This window comes from Phytophthora infestans, genomic scaffold, assembly GCF_000142945.1.
Source record: "Phytophthora infestans T30-4 supercont1.12 genomic scaffold, whole genome shotgun sequence".
In the NCBI taxonomy this organism is placed as follows: Eukaryota; Oomycota; class Peronosporomycetes; order Peronosporales; family Peronosporaceae; genus Phytophthora; species Phytophthora infestans.
The window spans coordinates 2,665,040-2,686,373 of NW_003303747.1; the positions used below are offsets into that span (position 1 = coordinate 2,665,040).

A 21,334-nucleotide genomic window follows, 5' to 3' on the forward strand; every position below is an offset into this window, starting at 1 on the left:
TGGAGTCTGGTTCACTATGACGTACGCTCGATCACGTTGATGCGGCCATCCCATTCGCCTCGACAGTGCTCCACAGCATCGGCGGGATCGGTGGCTTTGCTCATGTGTACGGCAGACCTGCAACCTATCGAAGCCACATGGAAGTCACCTCCATAACAAGACCAAGAGCTCTCTATCATCCCGCGCATGCAGGACCTCGACGTCGTGAACGAGTTCAATCGGGTATGGCCGTTGTCCGATCTTCGGCAAGGGTCGCGTGAAGGTGATTGGTATCGGCTCAGTTCCTCGATGCGTTGGATACGCATCTGGTTTATGTCGGCACTGTTCGTTGATGTCCCAGCGGCCTTAGTCCAGGTGGATCGACAAGTCTACGCAGAGCTGCAGCGTGTGGCACCTGGGAATCCAGTCTCTGCCTATGCGTTAGTCTCCTGGTCAGCCTTTGACAATGCGCTCGAGGCCTCTGGCGGTACTGCTAGTGTCGAAGCCTACGAAGTTCAGTACGCAGTGTCTGGGTCAGGCGTCTGGCAGTCGCTGGGGGATTCACTGACCGGATTTCGCGTCGACTTGGGTGCTCAAGCCACGGAACACGTGCCCAAGCAGCGTATTTTCACTCGTGCAGACGATGGCGAGTCCATCAACGATGGGTATTTCAGACTTGGCTTGTCGTATGAAGGCTCCAGTCCGAGTATCCTGGGCGGACGAGCTACTGCTGGTGTGGTGACGCCTCCGATCGCTTTTGACGCCAGTGCAGACGCCATGAAGACAGCGATCGAGTCTCTGGAGCAGGTCACACAGGTGCAGGTGGAGAGGAATGCGCTGGACGCTGATGGAGCGTTCGAGTCGATCATTCTCTTGGATCTCGTGGCGTACGACGGCGAAGATCCACTGCCGTTGCTGTCGCTGTATACAGAGACGGTGTCAGCTCAGTGGACTGGAGACGGAGACCAAGTAGCTGTTCAGTATCTGCGCATGGCTCCGAGTTCTCCTGGTCGACATGGACGTATTTGCTCGGATGAATGCAGCTACCAAGTCACGGGACTGCAGACTGGTCGAGCCTTCAGCTTCCGTGTTCGAGCGCAGTATTCGTACGCTATTGGCTGGAGTTCATGGAGTGCAAGTAGTGAACCACTGGAGATCCCAGCGACGCCAGTACCGCGAGCTCCTTCAACCCCCGAGCTACTAGCGGCAACGACTTCTCATGTCACGATCTCGTGGCGTATGCGTCGAGAACTCACGCAGGAAAATGGGCATCTTCGCTAGGGAATTCTTCCCCGTCACCAGCTTCCAGGCTCAGCAACAATGCGACAGTGAGATCGGCTGGACTACGATCAGTGAGCGTATACCGCCGGGGTTTAGTGGCAACAGTGACACGACAACGTCAAGGATTTAACCCTTGGAACACGCCAAGTGGTGATTGCTGCAGCTCGTCAGCAATGCGCTAACACACAGGACTGGTATTACGTCCAGTTGACTGGGAACGGCGGCAGTGGCGGCTCTACCAGTGGCGATGAAGCCAAACCTGGCGAGCACGGAGCTGTTCTTGTCTTTCCAGTCACGTGGTCGGGCGAAAGACCGGCGGAACATTCTTTTTTCTACACGGGAAGTGTCCAGACCTATCGAGTTCCAATTGACCAGTCTGCTCCTCATCTTGCGCATCGAATTGTTGCTCTTGATGTCTACGCCTGGGGCGCTGGGGGAGCTGGTGCGAGGTCGTCAAACGGAGCTTCAAGCGACTTGAGTAACGGCGGAGGAGGCGCCTTTGCACGTGGAGTTTTCCGTGTCAGTGCCGGTGATGCTGTGGACATTTTGGTTGGCGGTGGAGGCCTTCAAGACGGTCGGGGTGGGTTCAACGGCGGTGGAAACGGCGGCACAGGCGATTTCCCAGGCGGCGGGGGCGGTGGCGCGTCTGAAGTGCGCGTGAATGGACGAACAGCCGTCGTAGCTGCTGGAGGTGGCGGTGCGGGCTCGACGGATTACTGTTGTGCCCATGGAGGAGGCGGCGGTGGCTTGGATGAAGCAGAGTCTGGTCTTGCACCGGATGCAACAACGATCCCACTCGACTCACGTGTGACTGGACAAGCAGCTAGAGACGAATATCATTCCTCGAATGTACCGGGAGACACGAGAGACTTCGAGGGACTCCCAGCGAGACATGGACACCTCGACTGGGGCTTTGCTGCGAGTAGTGCAGACTACTCCGTTCTAGCAACTGGAGGCACAGGCGCCACGCCAACAACGGCAGGTGTGGCGGGGACTGCAGGTTCCTATCGCTATTCTCTTGAAGGCACGTGTCTGTTGAACCCGCAGACATCTCTGGTGGACGTCGCCGTGTCTCCGTTGACAGCATCGCATTGGCCTTCGAATGGTCGAAATGGAAGTGGCGGGAGTGGACAGAGTGGCAAACAAGCGGGTGGAGGCGGAGGTGGAGGGTTTTTCGGTGGCGGAGGAGGAGGCGCAGGTGTTGACGGAGCTGGAGGCGGTGGAGGCAGCAGCTTCGTCTCCTTTAGAGACCTGTTTAATTCGTTCAAATCTGGGATTAGTGACGCTAGTCTGCGAGCACGAGTGAGTGACGAGATCGTAGACAAGCTCCGAGTGACTCCACTGACATCCTCGAGCGTCAAAGTGAGCTGGAAAGCTCCTCGTTTTGGCTTCTCCCAGCTCGTGGAAGGATTCGTGATCGAGATGGCCAATCGCTCCGTCAATGAGGACTTTCGTCTTGTACGTTTGGTCACTCTTCCGGCCACTGATGTCACGGAGAAGAGCGGTACTCTCACCCTCCACGGTCTTACGCCGACGGCTGCGTACCGCTTTCGAGTGAAAGCTTTGCTGCTCGATGGACGTGGCACTTTCAGTGATGTCGTTACGCTGCGTATGCCTACGAAGCCGAGGAATACGTGGAGACGTTGCGTCACTCGAACTGTAGACGAGGAGAACACGAGAGCAGGAATGCGCGTCACCAACACTCCTCCCTTGCAGCGATTTCCGTCTGCTAGACGAGGACATTCCCTCACATTGCTGGACAATTCTCTTTACCTCTTTGGAGGAATGGCGAAGAGCTACGAGTGCAGCCGAGCACACAAAGTGCCATGTTTATTACAGCCGAGTCCACGATCAGTGTCCAACGATTTCTGGCGATATGATCTGCGCACGGAGACGTGGTGGTCTGTGCCTCCGCCAGCGTTGGTACCTTCTCCAAGAGAGAAACACTCGATGGCAGTGGTGAATGACCGCTTGATTCTATTCGGAGGACGGCAGAACGACGTGTCGGACGCAAATGACGCCTCGACGTGGGGACCTCGAGCCCTGAATGATTTGTGGGAGCTGTCGGTCTCCTCCAGTACAGCGAAACAGACGTCAGTGTCGCTGGATTCTCGTCAGCCATCGGCTTTGTCTATTCCGGATGGAGGACAAGTCTTTGCGCTTGGGAGGAAGAGTGGTAGTGCTGGTGGAGGGCAACTCTGCGTTGTCAACGTGTCTGTGAGTGTGCAGATAACACACGCGTGTCCGCACACACTTGGCTTGCAGGTGTTTGGCCCCGGACCTGCAACGTTTCCAGGTCGACAGCAGAGTGCTCACTTTCCTGTTGATTCACAAGCTCGAGAGACGACGTGGAGCGATAGTCAAGGACTGAGGAGCCTACAAGGAGACAAGAGAGCGACTGGCACTGCGCCGAATGCCAGAGCGTTCCCTGTGTTGCTACGTAGTCCCGACGAAGCTGCAGATAAGAGCGAATGCGCCCCAGGAACGGAGAAACTGCAGTTCGTGTCGACGTCTAGTCTCGAAGCGCTCTCGGTCTTCCATCAGCTGCCTGTTGCCGGGAACTGGACGCTTGAGTTGACTGACACTGCAGCGGACGGCTTTGTCGGGAACCTGGACTCGTGGGACGTCACTTTCGACGTTGCTCCTTGCGTTCCTGCCTTCACGTGGACGAATCTGTCGCCCATAGCAACGGGAACGGCCCCGACCGCGCGGTTCCAGCACTCGGTTGTCGTAGTCGGGAGCAGTATGTTCATCTTCGGAGGCACAGCGGGAGGTACTGGCTCGGAACTGAGCGACTTGTATCGACTGGATTATACCCCCAGTGTGGCGCTCGGTGTCGCGCCAACTGCTCGATGGACGCAACTTGCGTCTCTGACCGACAGAGAGAGCCCCAGTATCGCTGAGAGGAGAGTTCATGCAGGACGGACGACGTTGCTGACTCCGTTTGAGCTGATGGCTGTCGGGCGTGGACTCAAGTCTCCTCGACGAGCGTCTCTCGGGTCCAGGACGGCGATGGCAGCTTCTCGCTTCGAGTCGCAACTGGACGTTCGTTTGAAGCGTCTCGAAGATCTGATCGACGGATGGAGAACTGTCGCTACTACATCTGGAGAGGATGAGAGCGCTCTTGACGAACAGCGTCCTGTGCCTCGGTACTGGGCTGCTAGCGTCTTTGTTTCCTCACTGCCAGGCAGTAAGGTGCCGCGTGTATTCCTGTTCGGCGGCCAAGATGACACGACGCTGCTGGACGATTTTTGGAGTCTGGAACTGGCTCAGCTAGATGAGGATTTCCCTCAAGATCGTCGAAAGAGTCAACGGATCAGAGCGTGTGCGTGGAGACAAGAGAACTCGGTGTACAGGACACAGTGGACATCGTCTTGTGGGGCAAGCAATGCGGCAGCTGCAGTAGATAAATGCACACTGGAGATGCTGCTGTTGTACGCATGGTGCGACGAGTATTACCAGTCAATACGACTTTAAACACACGACGCTGCGCTACACAGGTTCGTACTCCACATACTTGATTGCCAGCTCACCAAACACTCCTTTAAGCATCCGAAGCACACTCGATAGAACGATTTCTAACTGATGTGGCGGTAGAAACTCGTCCCCTGTTGACTTGGCGATTGTCACGATTGCTGGAGGATTGCTCATGTCTAGCGAATGTATCCGAAGGAGTTGCTCCATATCGTTGACCATGGACTCGATCTCTTCCTCTGAGCTTTCGTGATGAGGCAAATCCAGAAAAGGACCGACACTATAGAGCTCACGTCGTGCAGTCTTATCGTCCCTGTGTTGCTCGAGTACTTTAATGAAGTCGTCGAGAAGTTTCCCGACATCCACATCGTCAGTATAAAGGGGTCTGAGCTGTTTCACGACCTGTGCCCACTCCATGTCGCGCGCAGAAGCGTCCTCCAGCGCATCTGCTGCCTCGAAACGTTTAATAAGCTCACAGAATGCCCTTCGTTCCAATATCCGCTGCTCAGCTGTCATGAGTTCGAGAGTTTCTCGCTTGTATCGTACAGAGGAGAAAACTTGAGTCACCGTGTTCACCGCTGCTTTTCCAATATACGTCTCCAAGTCTACAGAAACAAAACAAAAAATTGTCTTCAGAAGCCAAATGGAACCTTGATATAACTAACAGCCACGACAATACCTTTACAGAATGGATTCCATGTTGAGAAATAGTCCAGATCAATGTCGAGGATATAGGCCTTGGAGTTCTGTCGAGCGGCTGTCATCGCCTCAGTTGTTACACCGGACGAACTCGTCTCTGTGGCAAATAAATCCCACATCCTTACGGACGACACCTCCAAATCCTTCACAGGACAGGATAATTCATCTTCTACGAAGTGAGGTAACTCACTCGTCACCCCCACCGAGCCTACAGTAGCTAGCAATTGAGTGCATTTTAAAGGATCAAATCTCTTTCAAACGCTGTACCAACCATTTGACTTGCGCTTTCCAATTGCGAGTTGTTTAAAGGCCCCCGTCGGCATCTACAATAGACGCCAATAACTCAAAAGTCCACACACGTCCACATTGACAGCAAAACTAGCTCACCTGCGTCGCCCAAGAAGGTTTGAGCCATGTGATCTGGTTCACGTGTCCTGCAAACACCAGCGGCAATAGAAACTCGGCAATTCCTGCAACCGACTTGTCCAGCGTATCATATAGCGTCTCTGGTTCGAAGATGACGCTGGTGTCTGCCGAAGTCGGGAAGGATAAGTCCGGATGTGCGTCGACGTGCAGCACGTGGATACCCGCGAAGGGTAGGAGACGCTGGCGGATGGCCTGAGGCAGCAATTTAGTGTCTTAGATATCAGAATGGAGGCGGGAGTAAGTTGCAGATGAATGACGAACCAGGTGGATGTCGGGTAGACAGTGGTGGTGGTCGTCCACGATAACCACGGGCACCGCCATGGACACTTTGATGAAAAAAAGGCAAAAAATGAAATTCGATGCTTGGTACACCACATGAAATTTTCGAAAAAGTTCATTTGGTTTCAGTAAGGCAAAAGTTGGCTTCAGAGAAGAAAATTTTCGCGCGCTCAGTGTATCTTAATGATCATTTCAAACCTTACAAAAACCAGGTGAAAAGAAATTTCTGTAACGAGGCTCATTTTTTACCAGTTCAAAAACAAACGCCAATCGCTCGAAGCAATAATGCAGCAGGAAGAGCTCGAGGAGAACCAACAGAAGGCTGAGATGATGGACGAGTTCCGAGGCGACGAAGAGGAAGACGCGGCTGGCGGCAAGCGCCGCCTCTTCCGCTTCAAACCTGCCTTTGACGTGGTGTTGGTGCGTGAAGTGATTCGCGATTTCCCGTGGGCCGCTGGCTACGGCCGCACGCGCTCTGCCTGGATGGCGGTGGCCTCGCGCGTGCAGACCGCGCTGGAGAGCTTGAAAGGCGTGGTCTTCACGCGCGGTAGTGCGCTGGACCACGCTATAGTTAAACGGCGCATAGACATGTTGCTTGAAGCTTTTCGCAAGAACGAATTGTCCGCGTTACGCGGCTCCGGGACACCCGAGGAGTTCGATATGCGCAATAAGCTGCTAGCTATCCTGGCGCGTGTGGTACGTAGCTATTGCGACTGAAATAGGCCAAGTCCGTTGACAACTGATCGAGTTATGGTGTATTTTAGGTGGACGAGCAAACACTTAACAAGGGAGCAATGCGCGAGAAACGCGTGCAATCGGCACTGCAAGTGGCGCAACATGGCTTAGCAGAGCTTGAAGGACCGGGCGGTTTGACGCTACCGCCGTCTGCGGGTCTCACGCCTCCTCCTCCTCCTGCCGCCGTGCCGTCGGCAGCTCCTTTGATGCCCATTGCCCCCGCTCCGTCTGCGACGTCGGCTGTACCTGCTCGCTCCAGTCCCCCCAGTCCGGTGCCTCAGAATCTCACAGTACAACATCAGTTGCTGCAGAATGGCAACAAACGTCCACTGCGGACGCCGTCAGTGCCAATTGGTGGCCCTGTGCAGGAGCTGAAGAGACCCCGCATGGATAGGACTGGTGCGGAAACACTGTCGAATTTTGAAGAGCGGAAATTACGGCTGGAGGAGCGACGTGTGGCTCTGGAAGAAGAGAGACTGGCCTGGGAAAAGCAGAAGGCCCAACAAGACGGGAAGGAGCGCCAGGCATTGCTGGACGTGCTGCACGCCCAAGGATCCCTCGTAACAGAGCTGCTTGCGCATCTGCGGAGCGCCAGTGTGTCCACGAACACGCACGAACTGTAACGATCCAAATATGGAACTGAAAGCAGGCAAGTTGTCAGCAACTCCAAGTGTCTAAAAGCCAATTATGGGTACCATTGCAATTGCAAAGAATAATGATGCAAGTTTTTGCGTTGGTGCATGAAACGAATAGATGGCTACATTTCTGGGGCTGTCTATTTGATGTTTTTCACACCATTCACCGCCGACCAGTAGTTTCCCAAACGCCGTAAAGCCACAATCACTCTGCATTCTGCCATGGCTCCATCTGCGGGTCCTGCCGGCATGACGCCGCCGTCCGCCGTGTCGATGGAGGAGCTGGAGAAGCCGGTTAGCAGTGTCAAGGACAAATGGAAGCTCTTGCCCTATTTCCTGCAACTGCGCGGCCTTGTGAAGCAACACATCGACTCGTTCGACTACTTTACGTCTGTAGATATGCGCAACATCGTGCGTGCACAGGCTAATAACGTCGTCCGCAGCGACGCCGACCCCAAGTTCTTCTTACAGTACACGGACATCCAGCTGGGCGCACCTTCCATCGACGAAGAAGCCTTCGTAAGCGCCAGCGTCACTCCTCATCAGTGCCGTCTTCGAGACCGCACTTACGCCGCGCCTGTCTACGTGAGCGTGCGCTACCGTCGCGGCAATAAGATCGTGACTAATAACAAGGTGCTTATTGGGCGTATCCCCATCATGCTCCGCAGCTCGCGCTGTGTGCTCGCTGGCAAGAGCGAGGCAGCGCTGGCCAAGCTCAAAGAGTGTCCGTACGATCCGGGTGGTTACTTCATCGTTCGTGGCGTGGAGAAGGTGGTGCTCATCCACGAACAGCTGTCCAAGAACCGAGTTATCATCGAGGAAGACGGCAAGCACAATGTGTGCGCCAGTATTACAAGTTCCACACACGAACGCAAGTCCAGGACCAACATCTTCCTCAACAAAGGGCGCGTATACTTGAAGTCGAATTCCTTCGGCAGTGACATCCCGATTGTCATTGTGTTCCGAGGCATGGGAGTGGAGAGCGACCAGGAGATCGTCAGCTTAGTGGGCAGTGAGTCGGATATCTGCGACGCGCTCTCTGCGTCGTTCGAAGAAGCGTCGGATCTCAAGGTCTTTACGCAGCAACAGGCTCTCGAGTATATTGGATCCAAGATGAATGCGCTCACCAAGATCGGAGCGATGGGTGGACGTCATCGTGGCGGCGCTGGACGACCGCAGAACGACCGCAACCTGGTGGATGCTGCGCGGTCGGCGCTGGCCAACTTGGTGCTGAATCACGTGCCGTGCGACAACTTCAACTTCCGTCTCAAGAGTATCTATGTGGCCCACATTGTGCGTCGCATCCTGTTCACCGACAAGGACCGTACGCGGTTGGATGACAAGGATTACTACGGCAACAAGCGTCTGGAGCTGGCGGGTCAGCTGCTGTCGCTGCTGTTCGAAGACCTGTTTAAACGCTTTAACAGCGACCTGAAACGTCAAGCCGACATGGTGCTGAGCAAGCCCAACCGCGCGTCCGTGTTCGACATCCTCAAGTGTGTTCGCACCGACACCATCACGCAGGGTTTCTACCACGCTCTGTCGACGGGGAACTGGACGCTGAAGCGGTTCCGAATGGATCGTGCTGGCGTCACGCATGTGCTCTCGCGTCTCTCGTACATGTCGGCGCTGGGAATGATGACGCGCATCTCGTCGCAGTTCGAGAAAACGCGTAAAGTGTCAGGTCCGCGCTCGCTGCAGCCGTCGCAGTGGGGGATGCTCTGTCCTGCTGATACACCTGAAGGTGAAGCTTGCGGTCTCGTGAAAAACCTGGCCCTATTGTGTCATGTGACGTCGGACGAAGAGCCTGCTCCGATCAAGCGCCTGTGTTTCGATCTGGGCGTGACGGACGTGTCTCTGAGCTCTGGGGAAGAGATTAATCACGCGTCCAACTACCTGGTGATGCTGAATGGTGTGATTATTGGCACCCACGTGAACCCGCGCGCTTTCGTGACGCGTCTGCGTCGTATTCGACGTGCCGGTCTCATTGGCGAGTTCGTGTCCGTTATGATCCACGATGTGCAGCGCGTCGTGTACATTGCGTCCGATGGTGGTCGTGTGTGCCGCCCGCTGCTGCTTATCGACCCTGTGACGCATCGTACGCGGTTAACGCAGCGTCATTTAGACGAGCTGCGTGCTGGAGTACGTGACCTCAGCAGTCTCATCGTGGAAGGCTGTGTGGAATACGTGGATGTGAACGAGGAGAACAACTGTCTTGTGGCTCTGCACGAGAGCGAGATCGGTGACCGCACGACTCACTTGGAGATCGATCCGGTGACGATCCTGGGCGTTGTGTCGGGTCTTATCCCGTACCCTCACCACAACCAATCTCCGCGTAACACGTACCAATGTGCCATGGGGAAACAAGCTATCGGTACGATCGCTATGAACCAATTCGAGCGTATCGACACGCTCCTGTACACAATGGTCTACCCGCAAATGCCCATGGTGAAGACCCGTGTGTTAGATCTCGTGAATTTCGACCGTGTGCCAGCTGGACAAAACGCTATCGTGGCTGTTATGAGCTACTCTGGCTACGATATTGAAGATGCCATCGTGCTGAACAAGGCTTCGCTGGATCGCGGCTTCGGACGTTGTATGGTTTTCAAAAAGTACCAGACGATGATTAAAAAGTACGCGAATGGCTCGTACGATCGCATTGTGGGACCACCGGATTTCGATAGTTTGGCAGCCGCGGGCGGTGCTGGCATGGGCTTCCGCAACGCCAAGTTCTCGTCGTTAGATGCAGACGGTATCAGTCGCGTTGGCGGCATCGTTCAGAACGGTGCGATTATGATCAACAAGGAGCAGCCGACACAGTTCAACGACTCGGTTGACGGACGTGATCCACTCGACGTGACGTACTCACCGTCACCGACAACGTACAAGGGACCGATTCCAGCCTACGTGGACAAGGTGCTCTTGACGTCTTCTGAAGCCAACCACTTCTTGGTCAAGGTGCTGATCCGTCAGACTCGTCGTCCGGAAATTGGGGACAAATTCAGTAGTCGTCACGGTCAAAAGGGTGTGTGTGGTACGATCCGCAACCAGGAAGACATGCCCTTCAACGACCAAGGTATTTGCCCCGATCTGATCATGAACCCTCACGGTTTCCCCAGTCGAATGACTGTCGGCAAGATGATTGAGTTGATTGCAGGCAAGGCTGGAGTCCTCACGGGCCGTCGTGCTTATGGAACAGCCTTTGGCGAGAAGTATGGCTCGGCTGATCACGTCTTGGACTGCTCTCGTGAGCTGGTGAAGAATGGTTTTAACTATGCTGGTAAAGACTATCTCACGTCGGGTATCACCGGTGAGGCCATCGAGTGCTACATCTTTATGGGACCGATTTATTACCAGAAACTGAAGCACATGGTGATGGACAAGATGCACGCTCGTGCACGTGGTCCTCGAGCCGTCTTGACGCGTCAGCCAACTGAAGGTCGCTCACGTGATGGTGGTCTGCGTCTCGGAGAAATGGAACGCGATTGTCTGATCGGCTACGGCGCCAGTATGTTGCTCATGGAGCGTCTCATGCTGTCCAGTGACGCCTTCAGCGCTGATGTGTGTCAGGGCTGTCGTATGCTGGGCTACGAAGGATGGTGCCAACATTGCAAGTCAGAGGAGAAGGTGGTGAGCATCCGCATCCCGTACGCGTGCAAACTGCTGTTCCAGGAGTTACAGGCCATGAACATCGTGCCGAGACTGACGCTCAAGGAGTATTAATGTGTTCAAATAACTAGACCACTTTGCGCCTTGCTTGTACTATTGCGTTCTGTATTGGTGCTGTCTTAGTGTCTATGATGTTTTGCTTTACCGACAGGCACCGACTGTGCTGTTACCAGTCTTGACTCAAGGCTCTTGAGGTTCATGCCACCACCAAACTCCATCACGGATTAACATCAAGTTTCGAGGTACCAGCTTTCAAGCTGCCTTCATACCGCTGGAAAGCTATCAAAGCCAATGCCTTCATGTCATCATCCAAGTCAGAACTTTTTATCATTCTCAAAAGCGCCTCCAAGGACGTAGTGTCGTCATAGTCGGGAAGCACATTCTTTAGGAGAGGCTTGGTCATCAAAAAGAGGGCATTCATCTCGTCGATATCCTTAACTCCGTTGATAATTGCAAGCCGTTCATCGAACGATTTCGCGCTAGCAAGTTTGGCTGCCGTGCCAGTAGCTTTCCCATAACCCGCGATTTTATCCCAGTCTGGTAGGCTTTGCTTAAGCTTCGCCAGGTCCGGTAGTTTAAGCTTCCCCAGGTCAGCTAAGTTGGCACTGAATTTTTTAAAATCCCATGGTGCCCTCTCCTCTTCCTCAACAGCATGGTCTTCTGTGTGCGTCCTCAGAAATCGGTGGTTGATTCTTATACTTTCATGTTCATTCAATGGACTTGAACTCGACATGGAAAGAGTCGCACCACTAGTTTCCTGTGTGGAGACGAGGGTAGCCACCGCCACGAGCAAAATGTACCGTGATTGCATGATTATCTTGACGCGAATTCGAGGTAGAGTATGCAGACTACGTGCTCCTTGGGGAAAGAGTTGTAAAGTGAAAGTGTACCGGTACCACTTGCAACGTGTGGCTCCCAAAATGGTAGCCGAAACCGAGGTTAATTGCTTTGATAAAACAGCTCTCGAGGTTTTTAACGTTTTGAAACATACGCATCAAGCTGTGCATGTACAGTATTACAAATGCTTTGCTTCGAAGCTACAGCCCGAAGTAAAGCATTATTTTTAAGTAAAACATAGTCTAAAATCTTTTATTAACGATTCATTTTCGAGATCATAATACCCCAAAATGCAACTTATTACTACCGTTTTATTCCTTACAATATAACTTCGAGCTGTAAATACATGTACATGTACTTCTAATTTGAAGCTCTCATCACCACCACAATCCAAAGATAAAGCGGATGGATGCCATTTTGCTTTGCTCTGCGATAAATAGACCCTCTCACCGCTGGAGAGTGCATTACATGTACTCGGCTTGCTGAAGAGCTTGGCGCGAAAAAACCTTCGCAAATGTCGGGCAGCCCTGCATCCCGCTCGCTCCAGTGGACTAATTAACTTCCTCCATCTCAGTGCATGAACTCACTTCCACAAAAACTCCCTTGGAACGAGCGAGACCATCTCTTGCACGAAATCGCCCATCTGCCATCTGATGATCCTTCTGAACTTCAGAGTCTGAACTTCAGACTGAAGGACCATCAGATCGCAGATGGGCGAAGGATTCCTTCATGAGGCACCATCTAGAGATAAATAGCATATGTTTTCAAGGAATTAAACTTGGTTTAGTTAATTAATAACGGTACCTAAGTACTGCTGCAAAAAATAGTAATTTTGTAAAATCGGAAGGCCTGGTTATACCAGGCTAGTAGATACTATTAATTTCTACGTTCTACTTCAAGTATTAAAAAATCTAATGTACTGTAGACTGCATAATTAATTGGGAAAATGACAAGAGTTGTATCCAACAATTCCTCGACAAATCTTGAAAGCATTTGGCTAGGCCAATAGATTTTCTCCTAATTACTTCCAGTATTGTATAGCTCGCCACTTTTAATAGCGAACAAATTATTGTAAAAAACAATCAAAATGCCTATCTTGGGGACATTTAAATATGCCTCAAAAGCATTAATAAGAATGAACTCACGTTCCATGTAAAACAAAGTAAATTTTCGTACTTAATCTCATTCCTACTTTCAATTTGACAAATTGAATCGACTCGCTGTCATTCGCCATTCTTCTCCCTCGAGCTCTAGTCCAAGACGGCCATCTACTCGGCAGATTTTATATGGCGCGCAGCTACGCTACACTACGCTTATGCATTGCCATGTGAGGTGGTAGGGCGCGTTCTCGGAGTTTCGGGTCGAGCAGTGAGGAGGTGGTATGCCCAGTTCGAGGAGACTGGGCATGTGCTAGCCAAAGAGAGAGAAGCTCGGCCAGTGTATCCTGCTGACATCAAAGCTTATGTTGCTTCGTATGCGAGCCATTCCTGCTTCTATGCTGAGAAGCTTCTTGCAGAGGTGAAGCAACGGTTTCCTAAGCAGTGCCGAGGCCTCTCTGAGCTGGATACAGCGATGCGCTAATATGGTCTTCGCTCATTACCCAGAGCTCGTTTTATAGGTGGCGATGAAGCAATGCCTACGGTGTGAGGAGCACGGGGTAAACCTTTTTCAGCATTGCGGGTATGGTTCAGGAGGAGTAAACGAGGTGGCATTCAGTATAGAGTAAATAATGGGGGAGGAGGGAGGGGTGGGTGGGAGTTAGATTTTATCGAGAGTAGCAAGACAAATTTCAGATTTAATGCATTGTTTTCACCTAAATTGAATGAGATGAAGCGCTAATCACTGGCGTGGTCAAGGTCTTCGGCGCCTTCGTTTGCTCCTGTGGAGGCACAAAGAAGGAAAGGACTCCGCTCGCCAATAGGTTGTAGTTGGACAACTGCAAACCAAGGCGAAGCGCTTGTATATTGAAAGTGATTGGAATCTCTTGCGACCCATTAATCCGTACGTTGACCGTGTTGTACGCGCTCTCCTTTTCAAACCTTCTCTTCAGCCAGCATATCGTCGAGATGCTGAGCGTGAGCGAAGGTAGCAGTGTCGGGCGGTGTAATAATAGAGCCCTCTAGCTGATGGGCATGGGAGATCGACCAGTGGGCTCTGGCATTCTTTCCAGCTTGGAGATCGGGCCTCTGTGCCAAGTACCCATCGATACAAGCTGTGCTTTTTGCATTCTTGATGCAGTAGCACGCCGGGTCCCTGGGAGCGTGCGGCGCTCCTCTTCGCAGCGAGCACATACACTTCAATTTCAAAAGGGTCCTTTGGGCCCTTCTGGTAGTTAGTATAGGCTGAAGCAACTAGTGGCGCAAAATTGTCTGCTGTTAGCACAACCCAATCTCGCTGGCGTGCAGTCTGACTTGGCTAAATGTAGATGCTCATGTCAGGCCTGATAGTTTTTTTCGGGTAAATTCGCAAAGTCTCTACTGCTATCTCTTCAACATTACTGCAGAAAGTATCGTATATCTCTTTCGCTATCAAAGGAGAAAACGGGGTCCCTCACCTGCACTGCTGGACTTTGTGATCTCTTCTATTTTGGACTCTTAAACGGACTGGGGCGGCATAGCTGAATGCTTGGACGAACGCCGCTGTCGAGGTGGGTATTCTTCTCTCAGCACAGGTAATGCTTGCTGCTACTATAATAGATGGCGTGATAACGTGAATAAATCTAGGCATGATCTGGTTATTTTGAGTATGCTAATGTGGTGTAGGGATTTCCAGATTCGACCATACGTCAACCTACTTTAGATTAAGAATCGGCTCGGTCTGATAACCCAGAGCTTAGGAACAAAGGATCACGGCAAGTACTCAGCAATCTGTCCGGATGATGCTATCCGGATAGCCGCTGAGCTGAACGGTCGCCTGAACCCAGCGGAAGGGTCGGTAGAGATCCGAAGCGACTACATTTTACTAGATATTTGTATGAGAAGCATAGGATTAAATAGGGAAAGCCGAAAAGGCTCCCAGAAGATAACAGAGCATAATTTTCTTAGTCCAAGACACGTGTACACTCTTCCGTTAAGTCCCTGCATAGGGATGGATTATGCCTGCTGTCAATACTCGAGAGATATAGCTTGTAGGGTATTGACTGGTAGCGCCAAGAGATTAGGTCGGTCCGGGTAGGACAAAGTCTCGCTACGCGCGAAAGAAAATCCCGCACACTCAGCGGGCCGGTATGTCGGATAGCCCGGGTGCCGTAACACTTCTAGCTGAGCAGCCTCTGCGCTCGGTGACCTGTAAAAGCGCTCGCGCGCCGTCGTCCATCCTTTGGTGGAGGGCACAGGGTTTGTGAACGAGCTCAGCCGAAACAAACTCGGCAGAGCCTCGGAAGTGCTCTGACTTGGTTAGTCAGAACTGAGTGGAAGCGAGCCACTCGTCTGCCCCGGAAGGGCCGAACCGCGAGGGGACCACCCTCTGCGCAGGCCATACAGCTGCCGACCTAACTCGGCGGTTTGCTGTGGTTTGTGTAAGGAATCCACATCTGACGGTATTTGTGTGTTCTACTACACCACAACTGGTGCCGCGACCCGGGAACAGGAGTGTGTGCTTGTTTTTATAGGTGCCAGCTAACCAAGTTAACAGGAAGAGAACAGAAAGAGAAGAGTGAAGCTGGTCAAGGGATCAGCAACTCCGAGCGACGGAAGTCCAGCGACGGCTGGAGGATCGCCTCTCGCGGGGTCGGACCCGGCAGATCAACGACTCATCGCCATAACGATGGAGGTGGGACGAACCGTCCACTTCGATGGGGACGGAGATGCAAGTGAAGGAGAGTATGAAGAGAAGGCCGAGACCGCTGAGCTCGGAGAAACGAAGACTACCGCCGAGTTACGTGGCGGAATGGAAGAGTTGACGCTGCAGGTGGGACGCATGCGAGCCCCACGTCCTGTCAAGCGCAACTTGTCCGCCGAGCTCGACGAAGGTGCGGACGATGAAGAAGATGAAGAAGAACATGGCGTTGCTCAAGGGGACCGTCCGCCCCTTATTCTGAAAACGACGAGGAACGCCGATTCTCCGAGCGCCAATAAAGTGTTGGCTCGACTTGACGAAGAGATGAGGACGAGTTCGGAGTGAATGATGATGTTTGCGCCTGTGGCGATGGCGCAGGCCACGTGGCCGATCTTGGGGCCCGAGCTAACTCAACCGGTGCATGCAGCCAACATCAATCAGTTGATGGAAGAAACTGTGTTGCTGCTAAAGGCGATGGGCTATCGGTGCAACAGCCGACCAAACAGCCTCATCCTGTCCGACTGGAGTCTGACCCGCGGCGGAGCTGAGCTCTGGCAATGGAGGAAGAAGTCGAGAGTGGCGTTTGGATTGGAGAAGGCCCCTGGTGGAACGAAGCAGGTGTACAGCCGAGTAGCTGAGTTCAAAGCACTCGGCGAAGACCCAAGCAAAATTCCTTTGCCGAAGACCCCAGAGATGAAGAGACGTGAGGTGTTTCGCGCTACGCAAGGCACTCCATACTTCGAAGTTTCCCACATGCTGACTCCGATGAAGCTCAACCCGACTCAGCGAGCACCGTGTCGTGGACAGCGAAATGCAGGTCGCTACCGTGAATTGTATGACGCTGCAGACGAAGCTGAAGCTCACGAGGACGACGAAGACCCCTTCGATGTGAGAGGAAACCGTGAAGAAACCGTGAAGGACTACATCCGAAACTTGAGCTTCGACGCGGCAGCATAAGACTCGCCTCAGTACCTGGAAGTTGGGACTCACGCTTCACTCGACAAAATCGCCGAGTTCGAAGGCAAACGGTACCGTTCTGACGCATCGCTTCAGTGGCTCAAGCGTTTTATCTACGAGATGAAGAGCACAAGTATGCCCCAAAGTGCCTGGTGCAACCCATTTTGGCTATGCTTGGGACGCGCGGCGAAGAGTTGGTATAGGCAACTGCCGCAGAAGACTCAGCGACGCTGAAAACTACTCAGCGAGGCGTTCCTTGGCTACTATTGCTCACACTTTGAACAGTCCACTCGCACTTGTTACTACTCGGCGTGACGCAAAGACAACGAGCAAATCTGTGACTTCTTGATCCGACTCAATGGGTATGCTCGGACAGCCAAGATCCAGTACGAGAAAGGTGGCGCCGACGCAGTTGACCATGTCGAGCACTTCTTGCTGCATTATGGAGATGATGATGTGATGGATGTGATGTACCCCTTGCAGTTGGAAGACATTAGTAAGGTGGAGCACGGTGAAAAGCGCAAGAAGCAACGCGACCGACTCGTGATCGCACGAGGCCGAGACAATAAGCGGAAGGATCCAAGCCGCCGAGATGAACGCCGAGATGGACGTCGCGATGAGAAGCGTAGTCGCAAATAAGACAACCGCGATCGCCGAGTCACTTTCGTTGACGCAGACTCTGACGGGGAAGAACTACTCGATCAGAGCCCGCCGAGTCCATACAACTCCGAAGACGAATGGGATGATGGGAACCAGTCCGGAGGTTACGACTCAGCGGAAGACGACGACTACATAGACGCCGTGCCAAGGATAAGGGAAATACACCGGACCGCCGAGAGAATCGGCGGGAGACCAGAAGGGCTGGAATCGAAGTTGGGGGAGCTCAGCGAATCGACCTCTGCGACCGTACAACCAACGAGAAAAGTCGAACCGTGGAGATGGATCAAGCGACAAGCTCACAGCGAGGACCTTGTGCAGCTTGTGGAAGAACGGGGCACTCGGCTCACGACTGTCGGCGGCGCTGCAAATTCTGCAGACAAGTCCATGAAGTCGGCCAGTGCGAACTGTTTCGTCAATACGAGAAGCTGGCTGCGTTCGTGAAGAACTCTGTCGACAACTCGCAAGTGCCAGAAGACCTGCAAAACCTTTACACGCCGAGTGATTTAAACGCGGCGGCCCGCCAACACTGCCTGGGTTGGAATATGCCGGGCTGCCACAGTCAGCTGAACCTGCAGTTGAGGCGAATTTCTTGTTTGCCTTCGTAGGCGAAGCAGGAGGGACGAAGCGGGGATGGCAATTGGATGTGTGAAATGGACGGAATTGAACGCGAGCTCGGTGAGTTAGATGATAACTACCGAGCGATTGCAAGTATAACTCGGCAGTCAGACCAGACTGTGCATCGTACCATAATCATGAAGCTGCTTCCAGGAGAACGGCTGGGATGGTGGTCAGCACAGACGTTTGATCGCCGAGTTAGAATGAGAGCTCTCGTATTGGGGGCAGTGAACGACCGAAGGACCAAGACACGATTGGACGCCGGAGCAAATGTCTCGGCGATTAGTGAGTACTTCGCGAAGAAGCTGCGTCTCAAGAGAGTGGCCAGTCGAGATAAGCGGATCGACATACAAGGAATAAGTAAAGACAGAATGGTGACAACGTCACGAGCAGTCGTGAAGGTGACACTCGGCTGGGAAGTGGCATACGAGTTTGAAGTGTGGATAATGCCTCATCATGCCGGAGTCGATTTGATTCTCGGCACTGACTTCATGATCTCAACTGGGGTCCGTCTGGAGCTGTACAACTCGTCGGTCAAGCTACCCCATGAGAGGGACCGAGCTCGGACCAAATGTCCCATGTGGGCCACCAGACGGGTTAACAATCGAAAGTCGAATGACCGCTGAGTTCAAATAGCCCAGGCGGCAACCCAGTGAATCGACGCATGAGTTGTGGGTGCGACGGACGAAGGGTTGGATTCCCACGGTTGTTTTTAATCGTCGAGGAAAACCAATCCATGTACTAATTACAAATGTACGACCCAAGTCAGTCTGGTGTCTACATCACTTTTATGTGATAAAATGGCAACCACATGGAGTACTGGTCAATGAGGGAAATGTCCGCGTGAACTCGGCGAAATACCGTGACTGGCAGATATTAGCATTTGAGTCAATGATGGACAAATATTTGCTGCAGAAGGAACAACGACTGTACGAGGACTGGTTGTCACACCAGCCGCCAGCTGTGGAATTACGAAAATACCCTATTCCGACGGCGGTGGAGGACCGACCCCCTCCAGTGGAGAACGAACCAGAGGTAACATGCGCCGAACGGTGGAGAAGGATCGAAGCTGATGATACAGAAGACCAGAGGCGTCGCGATAAAGCCGACGTCATAGCAACTTCAGGGGTGACCCGGCTTGAGCCGAACATGAGTCGCATTTGCTAGGCCTCACGCAGAGCTTCTTCAGCAGCACGTATGTCGGCTGAAGAAGGAGAAATTGTTAAAGCAGGTGGCTTGGCCACATCGGGTGGACCCTGAGGCGGGGGCGAAGGCGCGTCAGGAGAATCAGGAACATCGTTGTGATCCCCAGGGTCCCACATCTTTACCCGAAGGCTCTGTGACGGTTTCTTGAACCGAAGGGACGCTGCTTGGACCAGCATTCCCTATGTCCACGTCACTCTGGTCGCCGCTGAGGCCGACCACGGCAGGAGTTGAGGAAGACGCTGGTGTAGGAGGTGGCGACTATGAACTTGGAGAAGACGGTACAGACTTGGACCGAGTCTTCATATGACGACGGGGCGACTTGGCAGGAGAATGAGGACGAGACTTCTTGCGCTTCTTCTGGGCCGCCTTCTTCCACGCCTTCGGACCGAATAGCGATCTACGAGCCGACTTGGGAGTTGAAGTATCGGCAGGTGGCGCATCACCGAGACCAGCAGCTGCCATCGAAGTACTGGCCTTGTCCGTCGGGATTGGAGCCTTGTCTTCGTCAGAGTCGTCCGGATCGTCGTCTGAATCCTCGCCACCTGGTCGAAGGCGCTTATGGGACTTCCCATGGGCCGCTTGGTGAGCGGCCTTGGCCAAAGCTGCAGAAAGAGCTTGAGGATCGCCCGAAGACACGGTAGTAGACTGGATGCGCCGCAAAGCGACTAACGTCTCTTGATCCAAGTCCAGCGCGTCCAGGTCCAGCTCACCCGCAGTCAGACCTATCACGAAGGATTGTGAACGAACGTTAGTTGCTGAACACACGGTGGAAGGAGCGACATTAGGAACGTACCATCAACAACCAGACGAAGTACCTTGGGATCCATCCCGGCCAGACTCACGTGTGCACGGAGGGTGCGATTCGCTTGGAGGAGACGAGTGCTACGGTCTTGCTGGTTCTCGAGGACCTTGAGCGTGTCGTTATCAACATACTTGCCCTGGGCAAGCTTTACCAGAAGGAGATAAAGCTTCCGAGTCTGCTCGGTATTCGCTCCAATGGAAGACTTGTACACCTCGCGTTCGCGAGCCAGCTTCTTGTGCAACGTGTTGATGAAAACGTCCCGAGCTTGTACCTCGCAGTGCAGACGATTCAAGTCTTCTGCGTGTCGCTCCATAGTGGCTTGAACAGTGGCGAGCATGGCGTCGTTCTTGGCGTTCGACTCGCGGAGAATCTTGACGTTGTGGTGAAGGGTCTCGATCTCAGCGTTGGCAGCCTTGAGGAACGTCTCCGCGTTCTCACGAGCCATGATTTGGGGTGCCACCGAACGTACGGCGGCAGCAGCCTCGGACTGAGCAAACCGCAACTGACGTTCCAAATTGGCGACTCGTTCGGGTAATGCCGACAGCGCGTCAGGAAGAAATTGTACCGCAGCGAGGACATCATCGAAACCAACAGCAGTCTCGAGGCGACGTTGAGCGTGTAAATCGTCGTGGAGAGGAGGCGCAACGCTGAGCTGCACTTGGTGACGAGCCATTGCAGTCAAGTACGGAATTATCGAGGTCATCATGTGATAGACCGATGCCTCCGTACTTTCAGCCAGCATGGCGCGCAGCGAATCTTCGGTGAGTGGTGGTGGACCACCAGCAGGCGCAGGAGGAGCAGCAGGAGCCATCTCCGCGGATTCAGCGGCGACAGGGAGTGTCGCAGGAGCTACCGCAGGGGGTGAAGAGTCCGGGTCAGGAAGCGCCGGAGGACTGGCTGATGACGCTGCTGTCAGGGGAAGTGTAGCAGACTGAGGGGCGTTCGAACCCTCGGTCTTGCCCTCCTGAGAAACAAGTCGAGTAATGCGGGGCGATGAGCAAGGTGCCGATGATTCAAGAGAAGGATGAGCTGACGTACCTCCAGCTGTTCACGTTCGCGACGTCGGCGAGGGTTGAGACGCTGAAACACGTCGGACACGGCTCGGTTCAAACGCTTGAACATACGGTGACTGGATGGTGAATTGGAGATGAAGAAATGTCACAACGGGCACCAGTACCGTGGCTTCCATTGCGACAGGGGCAGTTGTGGTGTAGTGATTTCTCCGTAGTTGCGGATTATCACCCGTCGACAAAGACGTGACACCGCCCAAGATGTTCAAGCGACGAACCCTCGGTCATGTGAT

At 53.3% G+C, this 21,334-nt stretch overlaps 5 protein-coding genes across 5 annotated transcripts; 3 read left to right on the forward strand and 2 right to left on the reverse strand.

Moving 5' to 3' along the window:
• Nucleotides 1-186: 186 nt before the first annotated feature.
• Nucleotides 187-4,838, forward strand: PITG_08170 (fibronectin type III domain-containing protein; the record flags this gene model as incomplete). Its single annotated transcript, XM_002904286.1, has 4 exons — nucleotides 187-262; nucleotides 350-1,085; nucleotides 1,261-1,331; nucleotides 1,424-4,838. The coding sequence occupies 4 exons, from the start codon at nucleotides 187-189 to the stop codon at nucleotides 4,735-4,737; spliced, it is 4,197 nt and encodes a 1,398-aa protein (XP_002904332.1).
• A 781-nt stretch (nucleotides 4,839-5,619) lies between these two features.
• On the reverse strand, nucleotides 5,620-6,180 carry PITG_08171 (uncharacterized protein; the record flags this gene model as incomplete). Its single annotated transcript, XM_002904287.1, has 4 exons — nucleotides 5,620-5,622; nucleotides 5,694-5,756; nucleotides 5,821-6,051; nucleotides 6,121-6,180. The coding sequence occupies 4 exons, from the start codon at nucleotides 6,178-6,180 to the stop codon at nucleotides 5,620-5,622; spliced, it is 357 nt and encodes a 118-aa protein (XP_002904333.1).
• Nucleotides 6,181-6,402: 222 nt separating this feature from the next.
• Nucleotides 6,403-7,649, forward strand: PITG_08172 (uncharacterized protein; the record flags this gene model as incomplete). Its single annotated transcript, XM_002904288.1, has 2 exons — nucleotides 6,403-6,834; nucleotides 6,903-7,649. The coding sequence occupies 2 exons, from the start codon at nucleotides 6,466-6,468 to the stop codon at nucleotides 7,494-7,496; spliced, it is 963 nt and encodes a 320-aa protein (XP_002904334.1).
• Nucleotides 7,650-7,730: 81 nt separating this feature from the next.
• Nucleotides 7,731-11,231, forward strand: PITG_08173 (DNA-directed RNA polymerase III subunit 127.6 kDa polypeptide; the record flags this gene model as incomplete). Its single annotated transcript, XM_002904289.1, has 1 exon — nucleotides 7,731-11,231. One exon carries the CDS (start codon nucleotides 7,731-7,733, stop codon nucleotides 11,229-11,231), a length of 3,501 nt encoding a protein of 1,166 aa, XP_002904335.1.
• A 163-nt stretch (nucleotides 11,232-11,394) lies between these two features.
• Nucleotides 11,395-11,988, reverse strand: PITG_08174 (secreted RxLR effector peptide protein, putative; the record flags this gene model as incomplete). The annotated part of the gene is made up of 1 exon (XM_002904290.1): nucleotides 11,395-11,988. One exon carries the CDS (start codon nucleotides 11,986-11,988, stop codon nucleotides 11,395-11,397), a length of 594 nt encoding a protein of 197 aa, XP_002904336.1.
• Between the last annotated feature and the right edge of the window lie 9,346 nt (nucleotides 11,989-21,334).